The 17,301-nt window shown below is 34.1% G+C and overlaps 1 protein-coding gene across 1 annotated transcript; it reads left to right on the forward strand.

Moving 5' to 3' along the window:
* Positions 1–8,555: 8,555 nt before the first annotated feature.
* On the forward strand, positions 8,556–14,273 carry LOC142984158 (uncharacterized). Its single transcript, XM_076131573.1, has 9 exons — positions 8,556–8,697; positions 9,064–9,205; positions 9,692–9,780; positions 10,456–10,559; positions 10,947–11,050; positions 11,456–11,543; positions 12,355–12,467; positions 12,960–13,086; positions 13,756–14,273. Exons 1-9 carry the CDS (start codon positions 8,643–8,645, stop codon positions 13,852–13,854), a joined length of 921 nt encoding a protein of 306 aa, XP_075987688.1. The 5' UTR covers positions 8,556–8,642; the 3' UTR covers positions 13,855–14,273.
* The last annotated feature ends 3,028 nt before the right edge of the window (positions 14,274–17,301 follow it).

Below are 17,301 nucleotides of genomic sequence, written 5' to 3' on the forward strand. Positions count from 1 at the left end.
TACTTATTTATTAGTCATTCATGATGTTACGTCTTTTATACCTGAAGGTGCATTTAATTTAAGCTGTTTATTTTTTTATTTTACTCAGGAAGATATACAACATTGCAATATGTATGCTTATATGGCACATAGATACTGTTATAAGATACTAAATTTAACAAATGTCTGCGACATTTTTCATAGCTGACCTATGGAAAATGTGACAGGATGCAAGTAAATGCATTTAAGATACATAGTTCGCATTTACAATGCTAGTCCGAGTAATAGTACAATTCAACAACGAAATAATAAAGTACTGGCTGTACCTTATTATTTTGTTGGTAAAATTTCCGCTAATATAAGCTACTACGTTAATTCAGTAATAATTAAATTCATGTAGGGGTAGCAAGTGGTATTCTTTGTTGTCTGTCCGCCTTGTTGAAATAAAAGTTTTTATAAGTATGTATGTACTTGCACTACACAACGTACAACACTAACTAGAAGCAAGGCGATAACTATTGCGTCAAACGCTATTACTACTTTCCCAATTAATTTAACTAACAAGTAAGAAAACACATAGACTACTGACCCCCGGTTTCTGAGTACATTTAGCGGTAGTTTATCTATTCAATAGAGTTTTTTATGAGTTTTAGCGCTATCGAAGAGATAAACTACCACTAAATGCACCTCAGAAACCGGGGGCTAAACATTCACTTTTAAACTCCCATTACCATTAAATACTAAGCACAAAGATAATACGCATTTTAAGATAAACACACTTTAACTTAATATATTATACACATTTAACTAACAGTTGAAAATGAAACCGATATACCTTTTAATTGTGAAATGTTATCTGTGGTGACCTCAAGGTAATTAACTGGCAACACTCGACTAGGAATTTGTGGACAAGGTATTTTATACAGCCATGTAGTTTTCATTTTATTTATTACTGTGTGTAAGTATGACAGGAAGTTTGTGTGACAGAAATTAGGTCATTGTTAAACTTTCTAATCCGTATTCTAATCGAGCAAGCATGTTTATAATCCTTTACGAGTGTAATATTTTGTGTGATGTAGGATAACCAAAAGCTGCTAGTTAGTATGTAGCGAGATAAAAATAAATTTAACTTACTGCTGGGCAAGGGTCTCCTCCCGTAATGAGGGATTGATTATTTCATCATAAATATTCCATCGAGAGCCCAATTTAAAGCGAAAGAATTTACTATCTTAAATATTTATATTAATTCTTCTCTTCAAGCTTTTTAACGATAAATAAGGTATACAAATAAGTATGTGGAAAATCAATAGAAATAAGTCCCTAAATTAACTAACAAATACATTTTGCAACAACGTTTGCAGTACTGTCAAATTTGACATTGACAGACGCCCAGTAACAATCGAGCTATCCCACAGAGCTGGTAAACATGTTTCATAGTTCAATGTAACACACGTTTATCACACAGATGCAGTGACGTCAGCCCTCTCAAATTAACACTGACATTACGACCTTTACCTACAGGGCTAGGAGTTGCACAGTAATATATTATACTGGGCAGTAAGGATTGTAAACACTTCAGTTGTTCAAGCGATAGATTATCTATACTAATCTATACTAATATTATAAATCTATACTAATATTATAAAGCTGAAGAGTTTGTTTGTTTGTTTGTTTGTTTGTTTGTTTGTTTGAACGCGCTAATCTCGGAAACTACTGGTCCGATTTGAAAAATTGTTTCAGTGTTAGATAGCCCATTTATTGAGGAAGGCTACAGGCTGTAGTTCATCACGCTGCGACTTATAGGAACAGAGTACCAGTAAAAAATGTTACAAAAACGGGGAAAATTATGACCTATTCTCTCTTATGTTACGCAAGCGAAGTTGCGCGGATCAGCTAATATATTATACTGGGCAGTAGGGATTGTAAACACTTCAGTTGTTCGTTAGATTGTATGATATAAGATCAAGGGTTATATTTCGAACTGAGCTTTCTAACTAACACGTATACTTTTGTTGGGAAATTCTCTTTCGCAGCTTGAATTTTGGTACTTGGAATCATCGAGTATCGAGAATTTGACTTTTAAAATGTACTGCTAAAGTAGTTTCCACGACGACGGCCGCTAAAGACGGTCAACCGATTGTCATACAACATTTTTCGACAGTTAGCCACTGTCAGAAGAAATACATTTTTAAGATCGTTTTCCTGCCTATAAATAACGCTCAAGTAGTTTAGTGACCATTAGGCATGCACTATAGTCTGACAAGTTAGTAGAGAGCCTTGGCATTTACAATGTATCTAGATTATGATACATTGTTTTATTTAACCCGTTACTGTCCCACTGCTGGGCAAGGGTCCCAAACAAAGGAGGGGTTAGGCCTTGAGTCCACCACGTTGGCCAAATGCGGGTTGGAGACTTTACATGCCCTCATAAATGTATTAAACAAATTTTTTTGACTATGTGACTACATAATGAAATGTATTTGGTGTAATTATATTATTAAATATAGTTGTTTATGCATGTTATAATTATATTACTCATGCCGTTACATAAACCCAATGTTAATTTTGTGAACAATTATTATGTGACTTTGTTACTAAAATAGGCTTATTTTGTCATTGTCTTAATCACCTCGCTAGCACAGTGGTAGTTAAGGCTCAAGAGTCTTAGGTTCGATTAGTATTGCCATATTTCGTAGCAAAGAATCAGGGCAGCTGCTAGATCAATAACCAGTAGATTATGGCCCTTTATAAATAAAAGCAAATATAAAGATACGTTAAAATATGCACCCACAATTCTGTTGTAGTTTTTTAAAACATACCACATGAGTACATGACTTAACTGGCTGCCTTTGCGGCGCGATCAGTAGGTACCTAGGTACTGTTAGCACCTGCCACGTACAGATCTCAGGTTCGATTCCTGGCTTATTTTTCTAATTATATTAAAGTATTTCTCAATAATCTCCGGGAGTTCTGTAACGTGGCAATAGCCTCGCCCCTATTAGACGGGATTAAGATTGTAAATGGCGAAACGTGGTTGTATTTAATACACTTCCTCAATAAACAGGCTATCCAAAGCAAAATATTATTTCAATTCGCACCAGCAGTCCCTGAGATTAGCGCGTTCAAACAAACAAACAAGCTCTTCAGCTCTATAATAGTATAGATTAATCAAATCAAAAACAAAACCTAATAACCTAACATAACCTTAAAAAGTTTGACAATTTCAACAGCCTTCTTATCTGTCAATCACGTTTCAAAATGGCCGCAGACCACACGCACTTCAAGTCTATTTTAGTAACATTTCTATGACTAAGAGTAGCTTTCTAGCAACCAAATTGGGCGCCGGCAACCATGACATGTATCTCACATACTAAATATGTCTAACGATATTTAGTTTGTTGTAAATCAATTGTAATGTAAGATTAAACATGTATTAGGTATTTCGATATGTAACGTTGCGTTTGTGTGTTGGGCAGTCTGTTGTATTATTAATTTGTTAGGTATATTTCTTTGCTACACTTATAAATTCTTACATTCTTACTCAAATCTCCCTTATTTTTTCAGTTCGGTCTTCATTCCTTGTGAAGTCAATAAAAATTGGTACCAGTATAATATATTGCTGAACCGTTTTTAACCGACTTTAAAGAGGAGGTTCTCGGCTAAACCTGTATGTATATCTGTACAACTACTTACTTATTGATTTTTCAGTAACTATCTATTCAGCCCATTTCTACCCACTATCGAGTACAGACCTCCCATACGCCATTTTTGCGAAACTGCGCTTCCCTTATCCAATACCGGCCTTTAAAGCAAACCTTATTCCTAGTTGTGATATTATTTCCACTAAGAGTGGAAAGCATTAACATGACGCCATCATCAAGGTTGAGAGGCAAAGCAAATTATGTAATTTTCATTTAGAGCAAGGAAACAGAATCTAGGCAAATAAAATTGAATGCCTGAAAATGCCTAAAATGCCTACTAATTTAGCACGAAGTGTAAAATAAATAGAGTTTAATACATTTGAAAACTAAGCTATAGCACTGGATTAAAAATACGTAAGTTTTTCGTACTTTTTCAGCTAACCAAAAACGTTCTATTTACCAAAATCATCAACTAAAGCCACCAAAACCCGGCTACCAAACCTAGTGTTAACTAAACACATAATTAAGTAAAACGTGTAAGTTAAATAAAACAGTATATTTATTGCTGCCGCCATTAGTAGTCAGCAATAGTCACGATACAACTACTGTGACGGAAGTTCTCAATGTACCTACCTACTCGCTTGAATTAATATGTATTTTTTTACTACGTATCTTTTATTGTGTGAATTAGTATCGTATTTCTTGGGGAATTGCCGTGTGTTGTAATGTAAGCTGTGTTATCTACATACCTACTTTGTGAAACTTGTGAAACACCGCAAATGTTACTATTGTTAAGTTCTACTACTACTTTTCCATTTGACATGTTCAATCTTCATTCTGTTTTAATTTGAACTCAATTAAAATCTTTTTTTAATATCCATACTTTCCATACTAATATTATAAATGCGAAAGTAACTCTGTCTGTCTGTCTGTCTGTCTGTCTGCTACTCAATCACGCCTAAACTACTGAACCAATTTGCATGAAATTTGGTATGGAGATATTTTGATACCCGGGAAAGGACATAGGCTACTTTTTACCCCGGGAAAATGACGCATTTCCCGGGGAAATTCAGGTGGCGAACGAAGTCGCGATTAATCAATATTTTAATGACATTAAATTAACAAAATTCCGTTGTCATGGCAACTGTTTTAATGGCGGATATGCCTTAGCGCAACTTCGTTATATTATGAGATATAAATAATTTTGAGAATATTTTTCGTGAAAAAAAAGCATATTTTATATCATCACGCTACGACCAATAGGAGCAGAGTAACAGTAAAAAGTGTTACAAAAACGTGGAAAATTCTGACCCATTCTCTTTTATGTGACGCAAGCGAAGTTGCGCGGGTCAGCTAGTAATAATATATTTTTCAAAATATGCTAATAAAATCTATACTAATCTATACAAAAAAAAAATATATTTCCGTGTTAGATAGCCCATTTATCGAGGATGGCTATAGGCTATATATCATCACGCTACGACCAGTAGGAGCAGAGTACCAGTAAATAATGTTACAAAAACGGGGAAAAATGTCACCCTTATGCGACGCAAGCAAAGTTGCGCGGGTCAGCTAGTATGTACATATACACAAATAGATAAAAAAAAACTAAAAGATAGTGTCTTGTCACAAAGATCACCGAGACGAGATACAGACCTCCGCTCCGTTTCGATACTCCGCATCCCTTCACATTGTACCTAAGACAAGCTTTGATATTTCCAATTTTAAGCCTCCCAGACATCACAAGCTCGCAAAAAGACAATTTTTTATAAATATTTTTCGAGATTTAACGTCATTTTTACATATGTAGTTTGCAACGCTTGTCAGTCACACTTTGATGATATTATTTTAGGTATTTAACTGCCTTTGAAATTCAGAAATAGCAGTCAAAATTTAAACGAAATTTCACCACAATAATAATAGTTTCGGGACACTAAATCATACCGTATCTATTCCGGGACATGATTACCTACATTTACTAATATAAACAGTTAAGTAGTTAGTTATTGTTACTCACGGCTGTGTCATAAAGTATTATAATGTATTCAAGCTTATATTAGGAACTAGCTGACCCGCGCAACTTCGCTTGCGTCACATAAGAGAGAATGGGTCAGAATTTTCCATGTTTTTGTAACACTTTTTACTGTTACCTACTCTGCTCCTATTGGTCGTAGCGTGATGATATAAAATATGCTTTTTTTTCACGAAAAATATTCTCAAAATTATTTATATCTCTTAGTATAACGAAGTCGCGCTAAGGCATATCCGCCATTAAAACAGTTGCCATGGCAACGGAATTTTGTTAATTCAATGTCATTATAATATTGATTTTTCACGACTTCGTTGAATTTTCTGAATTTTCCCGGGAAATGCGTCATTTTCCCGGGGTAAAAAGTAGCCTATGTCCTTTCTCGGGTATCAAAATATCTCCATACCAAATTTCATGCAAATTGGTTCAGTAGTCTAGGCGTGATTGAGTAGCAGACAGACAGACAGACAGACAGACAGACAGAGTTACTTTCGCATTTATAATATTAGTATGGATGACTTAGGTGCCATAATGCGAGCTAGACACTGTGAGGAAAGTTGCGGCACTGTTGATGTCACTTTTCGGTTATTGAATTGAAAATATTGTAGGGTGACTATGGTTTTCCGGTAATGGAGGTACCGCGTCCTGGCCACTTTATGGTGACTGTCGAAGGAACACCCTCAGGTTTTAAGTCGGTTTGACCAAATTTAAAAGCCGGAACGCCTAGCCGGTGGGAGAGCCCGACAGACCCCCGCTTCTTCCCTGGAGCGGGATATGCAGTAATGCATTTTCCTGACGAAAAAAAAATATATTCGCGGAGTATCTGAATGGAGGCACCGCGTCCTGCCCACCTTTAAACGGTATGTCCAAATTCAATGATAAATGAGCGATACATAACGGTATCTAATAGATAAATTAGCACAGAAAATAAATATACGAAACCAACTGACAAAATTCCGTCCGACAGGCTATATGATACTTATCCAGAAGTGGTGAAACCTAGTAGTTATGAAATCCATACTAATATTATAAATGCGAAAGTAACTGTCTGTCTGTCTGTCTGTCTGTCTGTCTGTCTGCTACTCAATCACGCCTAAACTACAGAACCAATTTGCATGAAATTTGGTAGGGAGATATTTTGATACCCGAGAAAGGACATAGGCTACTTTTTATCCCGGGAAAATGACGCATTTCCCGGGAAAATTCAAGTGGCGAACTAAGTCGCGAATAGTCAATATTATAATGACATTGAAATAACAAAATTCCGTTGTCATGGCAACTGTTTTAATGGCGGATATGCCTTAGCACGACTTCGTTATATTAAGAGATATAAATAATTTTGAGAATATTTTTCGTGAAAAAAAAAACATATTTTATATCATCACGCTACCACCAATAGGAGCAGAGTAACAGTAAAAAGTGGTACAAAAACGTGGAAAATTCTGACCCATTCTCTCTTATGTGACGCAAGCGAAGTTGCGCGGGTCAGCTAGTGTGTTATAAACTTACCAATATTAACTGAGAACTCGAACATTACTTGCAAAATAGACTGGAAATTTTGTGAAAGCTGACTCTTGGAAATATCGAAGATTTCTTTTAATAATCTTGAAGGAGATATTTAATATAATATTATGATCAGGTGCAACAGACGTTAGATAAGGAAATTACCGGGCAGGAAAGTTTTTAATTTTAAAGTATTAGACCAGCAGTAAACGCTTATCGGATATTATCCCATAGATACGAATTTGTCTATGATACTCTTCACAAAAAAAAACTAGCTGATTCAGCTGGCCATTAACAATGTTAAATCTACATCCGAATTATTAAAAATCTTCACGAAAAAAACCACAGATATTTCTTGCGTCGTCTTAAATTTGTCTCAAATCATACTCAACACAAAACGCTGCCATATTCAAATTAGAAGTCGTGTATCGTTTCCAATCTAACTGAAATTTGGCGACCCGCCCCGCTGACTCACACAGACATTAGATATTGTACTCACACGTCCCATTTCGGTACATTGTCCTGTGGGGAACGTGATCAATTTATTAATTGATATGATAAATTGTTCTAGCCTATCTTTAGGGATCGGAAGAGGCCCTTATGGGTTTGTGAGGTTTAGTACGGCATACCTTGGTAGGTGATTTAATTTTTAAATGTAAAGCCCAACGGTGGGTTTCTCCGACTCTATGGATCCAATCAAAAATGGAATCCGTTAGAAATCCGTTCATACATTTTTGTCGGATTTATCTCTTCTAGTCGCTTTTTGTGCGTAACGTGTAACCATGTAAATTGTAACTTAAAACAGTAGTTACCATAGCTTTGAGTTCGTTCGTACATAACGCAGCATCAAGGGTTGGTTGCCAAACAGAGGATTGCACACAGTTACATGTCGCTTGCATTATTACCTGTGTACGAACCTTTATGAGTTTGTATGGAGGCAAATATCCTCGTGTATCGGAGATTTATGTTGTATCGTGTGCAATGGGTCAAATGGAATAGGATATCCTTGTAGTATGATTTTGTTTTCAAAATCAGAATAAAAGGCGAGGAAAATACAAATTCTTCTATTTCATGTGATACTAGATAAATTTACAAGGAGAAATCACCATCATTAACCGTTGGTTATTTTGCTTTCGATCCTTGTGAGTAGTTGACACGACCGCGCCGTCTTTCACCGATAATATAATCAATTGTTACGTCAAACATTTTTGTACTATAAAAGACTTAGAATTAATAGATATTTATAATACTCACATACTACGTCAATAATCTATTACCGCAAAGCCTTTTTAATACTTTGAATTTATTAGTTTAGATAACAAACATTCAAAGTCCAAATTGTTTGTATTGTATCTATCTTCGCAAACGTAAAGTTAACGTCACATACGTCAGTTTGACAGCTGACCGATTGTTGACATCCTTGTTTTGTGCAAGTGGACTTTGTTCATTAGATTCTTTTTTCGAACTTTAATTTTGTTTTTTGGTAAAATATGGCATCTTTAATTAAAACAATTGTTTTCAATCAGCCAAGGAAGGCTATTTCAAGTAAGTATTTGAGACAAAAAACCTGAATTAATTCATCTTATATAAATAATGTTTAGTTTTTAGACTTTCATCTTTACCTTAATTATCAATTACCGTATTTGAACTACTGAAATCCGGATATTATTGAGTTTATTCGACCAGTTCAACCATAGGCAAATAAGTAAATAGTTTTATGTTATATTTGTCCAAACATTTGGAGCAGCCGTTGTTGAAGACAGTTAAAAAAGTACCTATTAATGGGATTTAAAGACGATAGATTTTTTTAAATACACTTTTGTCCACTTTCCATACTAGAAAAGTAAAATGGTTTTCTGCATGTCCTTAGGCATATACATTGTATTTCATATAATTTCCTACTATTTTCAGGCTTCCTGCTTCGTGCCTACTCATCAAACACTGAGGTGCCTAAATTTGAAAGTCTGGCAATCTCAGTGCCAAAGAAGAATGTCTTCCATGTTGAATTGAACAGGCCTAAAAAAGCTAATGCATTTAGCAAAGGGATGTGGCTGTAAGTATTATAATTATTCAGTTATTCACTGCTACCAAGCTGTCTGAGCAAGAATTATCTATTAGGTTACTACCTAGTAACTTATCTATACTAATATTATAAAGCTGAAGAGTTTGTTTGTTTGTTTGAATGCATTAATCTCAGGAACTACTGCTTGAATTGAAAAATTATTTCAGTGTTAGATAGCCCATTTATCAAGGAAGGCTGTAGGCTATGTATCATTACACTATGACCAATAGGAGCAGAGTACCAGTAAAAAATGATACATAAATGGGGAAAATAAAGACCCATTCTCTCTAATGTGGCGCTATTGAAGTTGCACGAGTCAGCTAGTCCTATATAAAGTACATCATACACTATTATTATGTTAAATATTATAATACATTACGATCTTTCACATTGACATAACAGTACAATCTTAAAACATGACTATAACTTGCCTCGCTATTTGCTATTATATTATAAAATTATTTTAATATGTTTCAGGGATCTGAACCAATGTTTTGCATCACTCAGTGACAACCCAGAATGCAGAGTCATTGTCCTGTCTGGACAGGGAAAACATTTTACTGGAGGTAAGCATGAAATTGCATACTAAATAAAATAACACCATTAAAGAATATGTTGCTGCACTAGCCCAAGCAAGAAAAGTGGAGCTATATCATAATGGAGTGGCATCCTAGAGATGGTAAAATATGTCAAGGATATCAACTAAAGCGTTAGGAGGATGAGTTTAGACTTACTGCGTGAACCAAATGGAGAAGAATTGCACAAGACCGGTAACATTAGAAGTTACAGGAGAAGGCCTTTGCGAACAGACACACTGACTGATAGTCATCAAAAAAAAATCTCTCATCTTCTAAAGGGCTAAATAAATAAATAAATTATAGAATGAATATATACAATTTGTAGCAACACTTAAGGTTTTTCCCACAACATTACTATTGCAGCAAATGCAGTTAGTTTGGCTACTGAGCCCTAGTGCACTAACAATAGTTTTCGAACCTCGCTAGAGACTTCATAGCCTATATAATATACTATAATAAACTGCAAAGCCCTATATAACTTTCGTAAAATCCTATGTAATAGAATTTCAACAAAAAAATATATTATTTAACAGATTTTACACACGTCATTCTTTATCTCAGTCATTCTATCAATAAGTGTAGTTTATTTTTTTATTGTAATTATATTTACGGATAGATAGGTGCTAGAATTTGAACTAAAAGTTATGTTTTATCACGTTACAGGTATAGAACTAAACAGTCTGGTGGAATTAGGCGCCCAAGCTGATGACCTAGAAGACGTAGCAAGACGGGCACGATTTCACTATCGCTTCATTAAATATGCACAGGTAATTACATGATATAAGCTTTTGTTAACAATATACATCACATAGGAAATTGCAGTTATGCTGTTTTGACTCTATTAAGAATGTAATTTTGAATTTAAGCTATGGAAACCAAGAAGTCTGAGCTGACTTCTATTGTCCTATTTTCTTTTTTATCAACAACATGATAGCCATATTGTGATAGAGAAAACAACAGGGACTGCAAGTGAATTAATCAACGAAATAAATAACTACACATTCTCTAAATCATTCTCAGGTTTAATATATCCTACAATACATACATATTTATCTAGCTACTTAAAGAGCATTTATGCATATTTACCATTATATAACAACCTAGCCTTACAAAAATATTAACAGTTGTAAATTTAATTTGTAATATATTTTCAGGATGGTATCACAGCACTAGAAACATGTGTAAAACCAGTATTAACTGTAGTACATAGTGCGTGTGTGGGAGCCGGAGTGGATTTGATCACAGCAGCTGATGTCAGGTGAGATAAATCGTTGATCTAGTTTCTACACGTAAGTTTACCTATATAGGTAAACTATAGAAAAGAAAAGAAATGGCTGTAGCCTCCATCTTCCTATTATACTTTATGTTTCACTGCTACGAGAGTAACTGATAACTAAATCGATAACTGCCTCTGATGCCCAAGTCGCTTTAAGATTTTTCTAATTTATACAAGTTTATTCAAAATACTATCCCGGAGTTCGGTAACGTGCCCGGTGACATGACGGTATTACATGAGAGTAACTAGGAAAAGGTGAATCGTGATATATCTTACACCTCTGATTACACCTTCGTTTATAACAGGTATGATATTGTTATAAAGAGGACATATTTTCCACTCAGTGTATTAGGGACTGCACTTTAATAAAGTTGTTAATAATTACAGATATTGCACAGAAGATGCGTGGTTCCAAGTGAAAGAAGTTGATGTCGGACTTGCTGCTGACGTGGGAACACTACAAAGATTTCCTAAGGTAACTACAACACGTTATAATTTGTAATCCCTACTACATACATACATATAGGGTAATTGCCTACCAGTCAAATCAACTACTAATGTCAAAAACACATTTTAGTATAGAAATACGACGTAGTGACGTCACTATGTCATATTTTCGTTGGTATCAAATGAGTGTAATAAAATGTTTAAGTCTGTAATAATTACAATTTCAACATTATTTACAAAAAAGCTACATAGTCTGAGCATTTTAGATGAACCTTTTACGAGTAAGAGTTTAATTATTTTACGTTAACCCAGTCAACTACTCAATTCTTGAAGGATAAGGTCAGTAGCAGGCTAACCCTAGGCCGAAAGGGGCGCTTAGTCAAAAAAAACTGGTCTTTTACCATTTTTATAAGAATGTTTCTCAGTAGTAGCCTGAAGTTTGGTGACATGACCGGTAAGTGCAATAGGCCCTCCTATTACATGGGACTAACATTGATAATGGGGAATACGTAGGTATATTTCCTTTACCCCAGACATTCGGGTAAAACAGGCAGTGTATTTTGGAATGTGGAATTGAAAGGAATAATGGAGCCTGTGTAGATTCAAATATTTCAGTAGTTATAGTGTAATAACTGCCGTGATTTGCGGCTCGCGTATACAAAATTTTGATTTTATCATGTACCACCAGGCTTATGCCTCTAATGGTAGCCTGTATAATACAAGTACTCAATTTAGAAAAAGACTATATTGTTAATTATAATCTAAACAGATCATGCATCCTACTGCTCTCTACTAATTTGTGAGACTATGTATACCAATTTTTTTCTTATATTTTACAGGTGGTAGGCAATGCGTCCATAGCCCGAGAATTATGTCTAACAGGTAGAAGATTCGATGCCAAGGAAGCGAAGGAAATCGGCCTAGTCAGCAATGTCTTCCCTGATAAAGACAGGTAAAATTAATAAGAAAATAGTACAAAATATGATTTAATCAACTGTTCAAAACCTTCAATATTTTCGGACACACAGTCATTTAGAAACTTGGTTTTCCTTTTATAAATTATAATCGTTAAATTCCCTTTAAAAATTAATATTTTTATAGATTCTCTCTTCTGTTTTTTCTTTTCTCTCATAAAAATCTTTTGTTTCTGCTTAAGTATATTATTATGTAGTTAGTTGAGGCAAGGCATTCAAAATCAGAAGAATTCCAAACCAAATACGCTTTAGGTGATATTATTTTGTTAAATACTCATATTTGTGCTTAATACAAGTCATTTATAAGCTAAAACTAGTTAGTAACGGAAAAAATAACATGAAACTAGTTAGAAGCGACGATTTCCCTCTTGTACAAAATATTCCTTCACTTCAAAACAATTTAACAATGTAATAACTATTTTACATAATGTAAATACATTATATTAATTCATCATTATATCTTTACGCAGCGCGCTAAAACACGTGATGGAGTTAGCAGAGAGCATAGCACTGAAGAGTCCTGTCGCAGTACAAACTACTAAAATGAGCATGGTGTATTCTCAGAGCAGACCTAATGAAGAAGGACTTGAACATATTGTAAGTATACAGTATCACGAGTATTATACTAAAAATTGTAGGCAGAGGTTAGAAATGCTATCATGTTTCGCGGCCTGGCCTGGCTTGCTTACTTCAGAAACGAAATATTCGCATCACCTTCACGACGGTCGCCAAACGGCGAAGCCAAATATTTTTTACTGATATTTACAATTTGTGTGAAGTTGGGTCAGTAGGGTTAGGCCGTGTAGATTCAGAAACTTGGCTCTACGTGAGATCTGATATCTACAGAGCAAACCTTATGTGGTCGTCTTGGCTACATTTTACATTAAATGTTTTTTACTTAATTTACTAAAAATATTCCAAAATAAACTTGAAAAACAATTTTAAGTACTGCAGCAGGAAATGCTTGAAAACCCGTGAATGACAGCCGCAGGAGCTATTACTATTAAGAGGGATGTAATAATTATTTACCAGTCAAACTAAAGCTTACATTTGCTTCAACAGTGAAGAAAAAAATCTAGAAGAAATATAGCAATTCTAACAGTTATTTAAACAGTTATCGAACAAAACCACAACCCACATTATCTCAAAATACTGAGCTTGCTGAGTAGCAAAAAAAGTTAAACAAAGAAATCTTTCTCTAGTTATAATAGTACCATAGATAGGAGGATAAAGTAATTTTAATTAATGTTCTATTTTTCTTTACAGCGGCTGCTAAACTCAGTGATGAATCAAGGCGACGATCTCCCGAAGGCAGCTATCGCTCAAGCAACCAAGAGTCCTCCACCAGAATTCGACAATTTGTAGATAATAATAGTTATAAATTGAAATGTAGCAGTTTCTAAAAGGCTGGAAATGATAATGTGAAATTATTTCATATGCTGTCAAACAACTGTTAATTGCGTGTTTTCATGAACAAATAATAAAACATTAATGTCAAAATTACTTGTTCTAACATTGTAATAAACCATTGCATGTCTGAGAATTCTTGAAGGAATACAATTTTCCTACCGCAATTAGTGTGTTCGGTGGACGGGGTCTAATCCCTCCATTATTGAAGGAATGGACCAGATCCTTGACCAGCAGTACCATGATTTCATCAACCTTTTAGAAACTGAGTATAAATCTGAGATCCAAAATGATGTAAATAAATATAAGTTGGGTATAAGCTACAATATTTTAAGAAATCATTTTGATTTATGTAATATTAAATGTTATTATTAAAGTGTGCCTGTTTTATTTTGTCAAATAGTGTAGCATTTATTCTTAATCCATTAACATAATGCCATTAACGTGGTGATGCCAGTGATCGTGGGTTCGATTCCCATATAAAATAATAATTATTATTCGCGTAAACCACAATTTTGTATATTACCTGTGGATTTATTTCCAGAAAAAAGTGCCTATTATGTAAGTATGTAGTCCAAATGACATTTTAAAAATTTATATCAATGAAAAAGAGATGGTTTAGCTCTAAGCCAAATTTTATGAACAAATGCGTTGCACATAGTCAAAATCGTAAAAATACCATAACGTCTTGTGAGTAGTAGGTAGGTGCTTTTTCGCTAATTTAGAGACTTCGCTATAATATATGAGCTTCTTTCATAAAGCTTCCGTCCGAATGTGACATTATGAGAATATATAAATTTTCGATGACAAATCCCACCATAGTTACTATCTAAATAAATAACTATATTCTCAAAAGTTGTAAGTGTGAAAGAGCTATATTGTTAGCTATTTATACAACTTATATAATATTTAGGAAAATATTAGCAAATATAATATTATACCTCTAGCTTAACTCTTAAACTGGCGTATTACGTCTTTTAAAAACAAAAAACTAGCCATTTTCGACCACAATTATGTTTTATTTTCCCTCAAATTAACAACTACCCACATATTAATTCCTACACTTTCAAAAGCTCAAACCAAAATCCCCATCATTATAACGCCCATATTTCGTTCGTACATTCGAGCTACAAGCTAAATATCAATGGAGTGCCGTGTCCTATATTCGCCCAACTCAGGTACGTCAGTGCACTAACCCTTGTCCTAGATTTACAGCGCATACGTCATAGCTGTGACGTCAAACGTAGCCCGGGCGAGGTTACTTGGAATACACCCCTCTTTGTTAACTCCCAGTTAAAATTAACGCTAGAAATGTTTTTGAAGTTATTTTTGTATTTTACCGGTAAGTAACGGTCGGAAATGATTTTTGAGTTGTTGCCAGTGTTTTAACATTAGACATGTTGTATTTTCATATTGCATTTTGTAATGTTAAAATCTCTGCATTTGAATAATAAATATTAACAACATAAAAAATATTAATATTATTTTAAAGTCAGTGCTTACTGCTTACATAATAGAAAGGCTTGTTAAAGAATAATAATATGAGTCCTAAATAAAATTGTTTCCAACTCGATTACATCATCGAGAAAAAATGATCAGTTCAATTTCTAAATAAGGGATATGTTTCATTAATATGTCTATTGAAATCAAATTATTATAATACGTTATTTTTATACCATTTCAGTGGCTTATTGAATAAACTTATCAAGAACCACAAAAAAATCTTACTGATCAACGACAACACGTGAAAAACGAAGTAATTGTCTTTGATTTAGAGGTCAGAAAAACTAGTCCGGGTCTTAGTTTGTCGAAAAGCAGTATTTTGGAAAAGAGCACAATTAGCGCCAGCATTGGTAATTAATTATGCACGTAAATATAACAGGATAGTTCTTTTAAAAAAAATGACGCGTTAAGATACTTTTAAATTCATATTTATTCGAATTTATGATCCCAAATGATAAGAGGTGTCGCTGCGTGGAAAGAAACGTAAATTAGAAGGAAATTTAAAATACTTTTAAAATATTTATGATAGCTATTTTACATGAGAAATAAACACAAAGAGCCAGTTATTAAAACTAGCTGAGATAAAAGACAAAATTACAAACTGATAATGCATTGTACCTTAAGAAGAGATCGCGAGAAAGCGGGCAGGCCTTAAAAATACTTGAATAATTATTGCCTTGCTAAAATCGAACAAGTGACATTTGACGTAATGTATTCTACATGACGATTACCATAACCACTGCGCCAGTCTTTCTTCAAACATCAAACGAATAATTAGATTAGAATCTGAAATTCTTTACAATATTTTGAAAGTCATGTCATCTGTTTTTTAAAATCGAGCGTCCTTCATCCATTCATACCATATTAAAGTAAGACCGTAAAAATCTTTCAAATTCACTGAAATCTAGTTTCACCTTGTCAAAAACCATGGCCGATCCCATTGAATGTAATTTAGCAGCGACAAATAAAGCTTGAATGCGGAACTGCGGAAGTCGTAAACGGGCTTTATGTCAATGAAACATGGGGTTTCATTCATAAGCGCTTACGTCAAACGTAGACTTTTTTAAAACTATTGAAGACTATAATTGGCTATGGATTTTATTATGATTATTATTTGTTTGCGAATTAATTGCTATACCTTTATAATTCGCACTGTACCTACTTAAATAAATACGATATAATTTAAAAAAATCTGCATGAAATCTTGTATATTGTAAACTGTTATATTATTATGAAGTAATGAGCTCATAGCCAGTGGCGCTCTATGTATAGGTAAAGTATGTAAAGAGTTAAGCAACCTTTGGCGCGGACATTCTATGGATGGATGACTGACTTGTAGTGCCTTTGGAATGGGAGTATGGAATACGTGCTTCTGATGACAAGTTAAAAGCCATTCATGGTGGTTTCTATTGTAATAGCCACGTCAAATTACATAATATTTTAATTAAATACAAATAAAAATAACTGAGGATCATTAACTTTTTTATATTATGTCGTTATCATGCAAAATCAAATTCAGCAGATAAATGCTCTATTGCATTCAAAAATAGTATTTTGTCGCAAAAAGACAAATACTTTGGTTAGATTCGAACCTTCAACCCTCCGTACGAAAAAGCGCAAAGTGTAACTTTGCACTGTACTTTAGTTTGCACATAATAACTAAGTAGTTCTATATCAAGAGGCTTACAAACAAAGAAAAATAGCATTTGCCACTTAAAAAACGACTGTGAAAGTAAAAATTTGTCCAAAAATTCAATGGTATCGCGACATTAGCGACTGAAAACTCATGGCCTTGCGTTCGTAATATACCTGGCCTTGTCACATAGAATCAATGTAACCCATTTTAGACGTCCACTACGTACATATTCAGATGAAATACGTCAAACACCGAAACTAGATATC

This window comes from Anticarsia gemmatalis, chromosome 26 (genome assembly GCF_050436995.1).
Source record: "Anticarsia gemmatalis isolate Benzon Research Colony breed Stoneville strain chromosome 26, ilAntGemm2 primary, whole genome shotgun sequence".
In the NCBI taxonomy this organism is placed as follows: Eukaryota; Metazoa; Arthropoda; class Insecta; order Lepidoptera; family Erebidae; genus Anticarsia; species Anticarsia gemmatalis.

Coding starts and splice junctions, on each gene's coding strand:
- LOC142984158 (XM_076131573.1), top strand. CDS start 8,643: ATGGCATCTTTAATTAAAACAATTGTTTTCAATCAGCCAAGGAAGGCT. Junction 10,560..10,946: donor GCTTCATTAAATATGCACAG/GTAATTACATGA, acceptor ATATATTTTCAG/GATGGTATCACAGCACTAGA. Junction 11,051..11,455: donor ATCACAGCAGCTGATGTCAG/GTGAGATAAATC, acceptor TAATAATTACAG/ATATTGCACAGAAGATGCGT.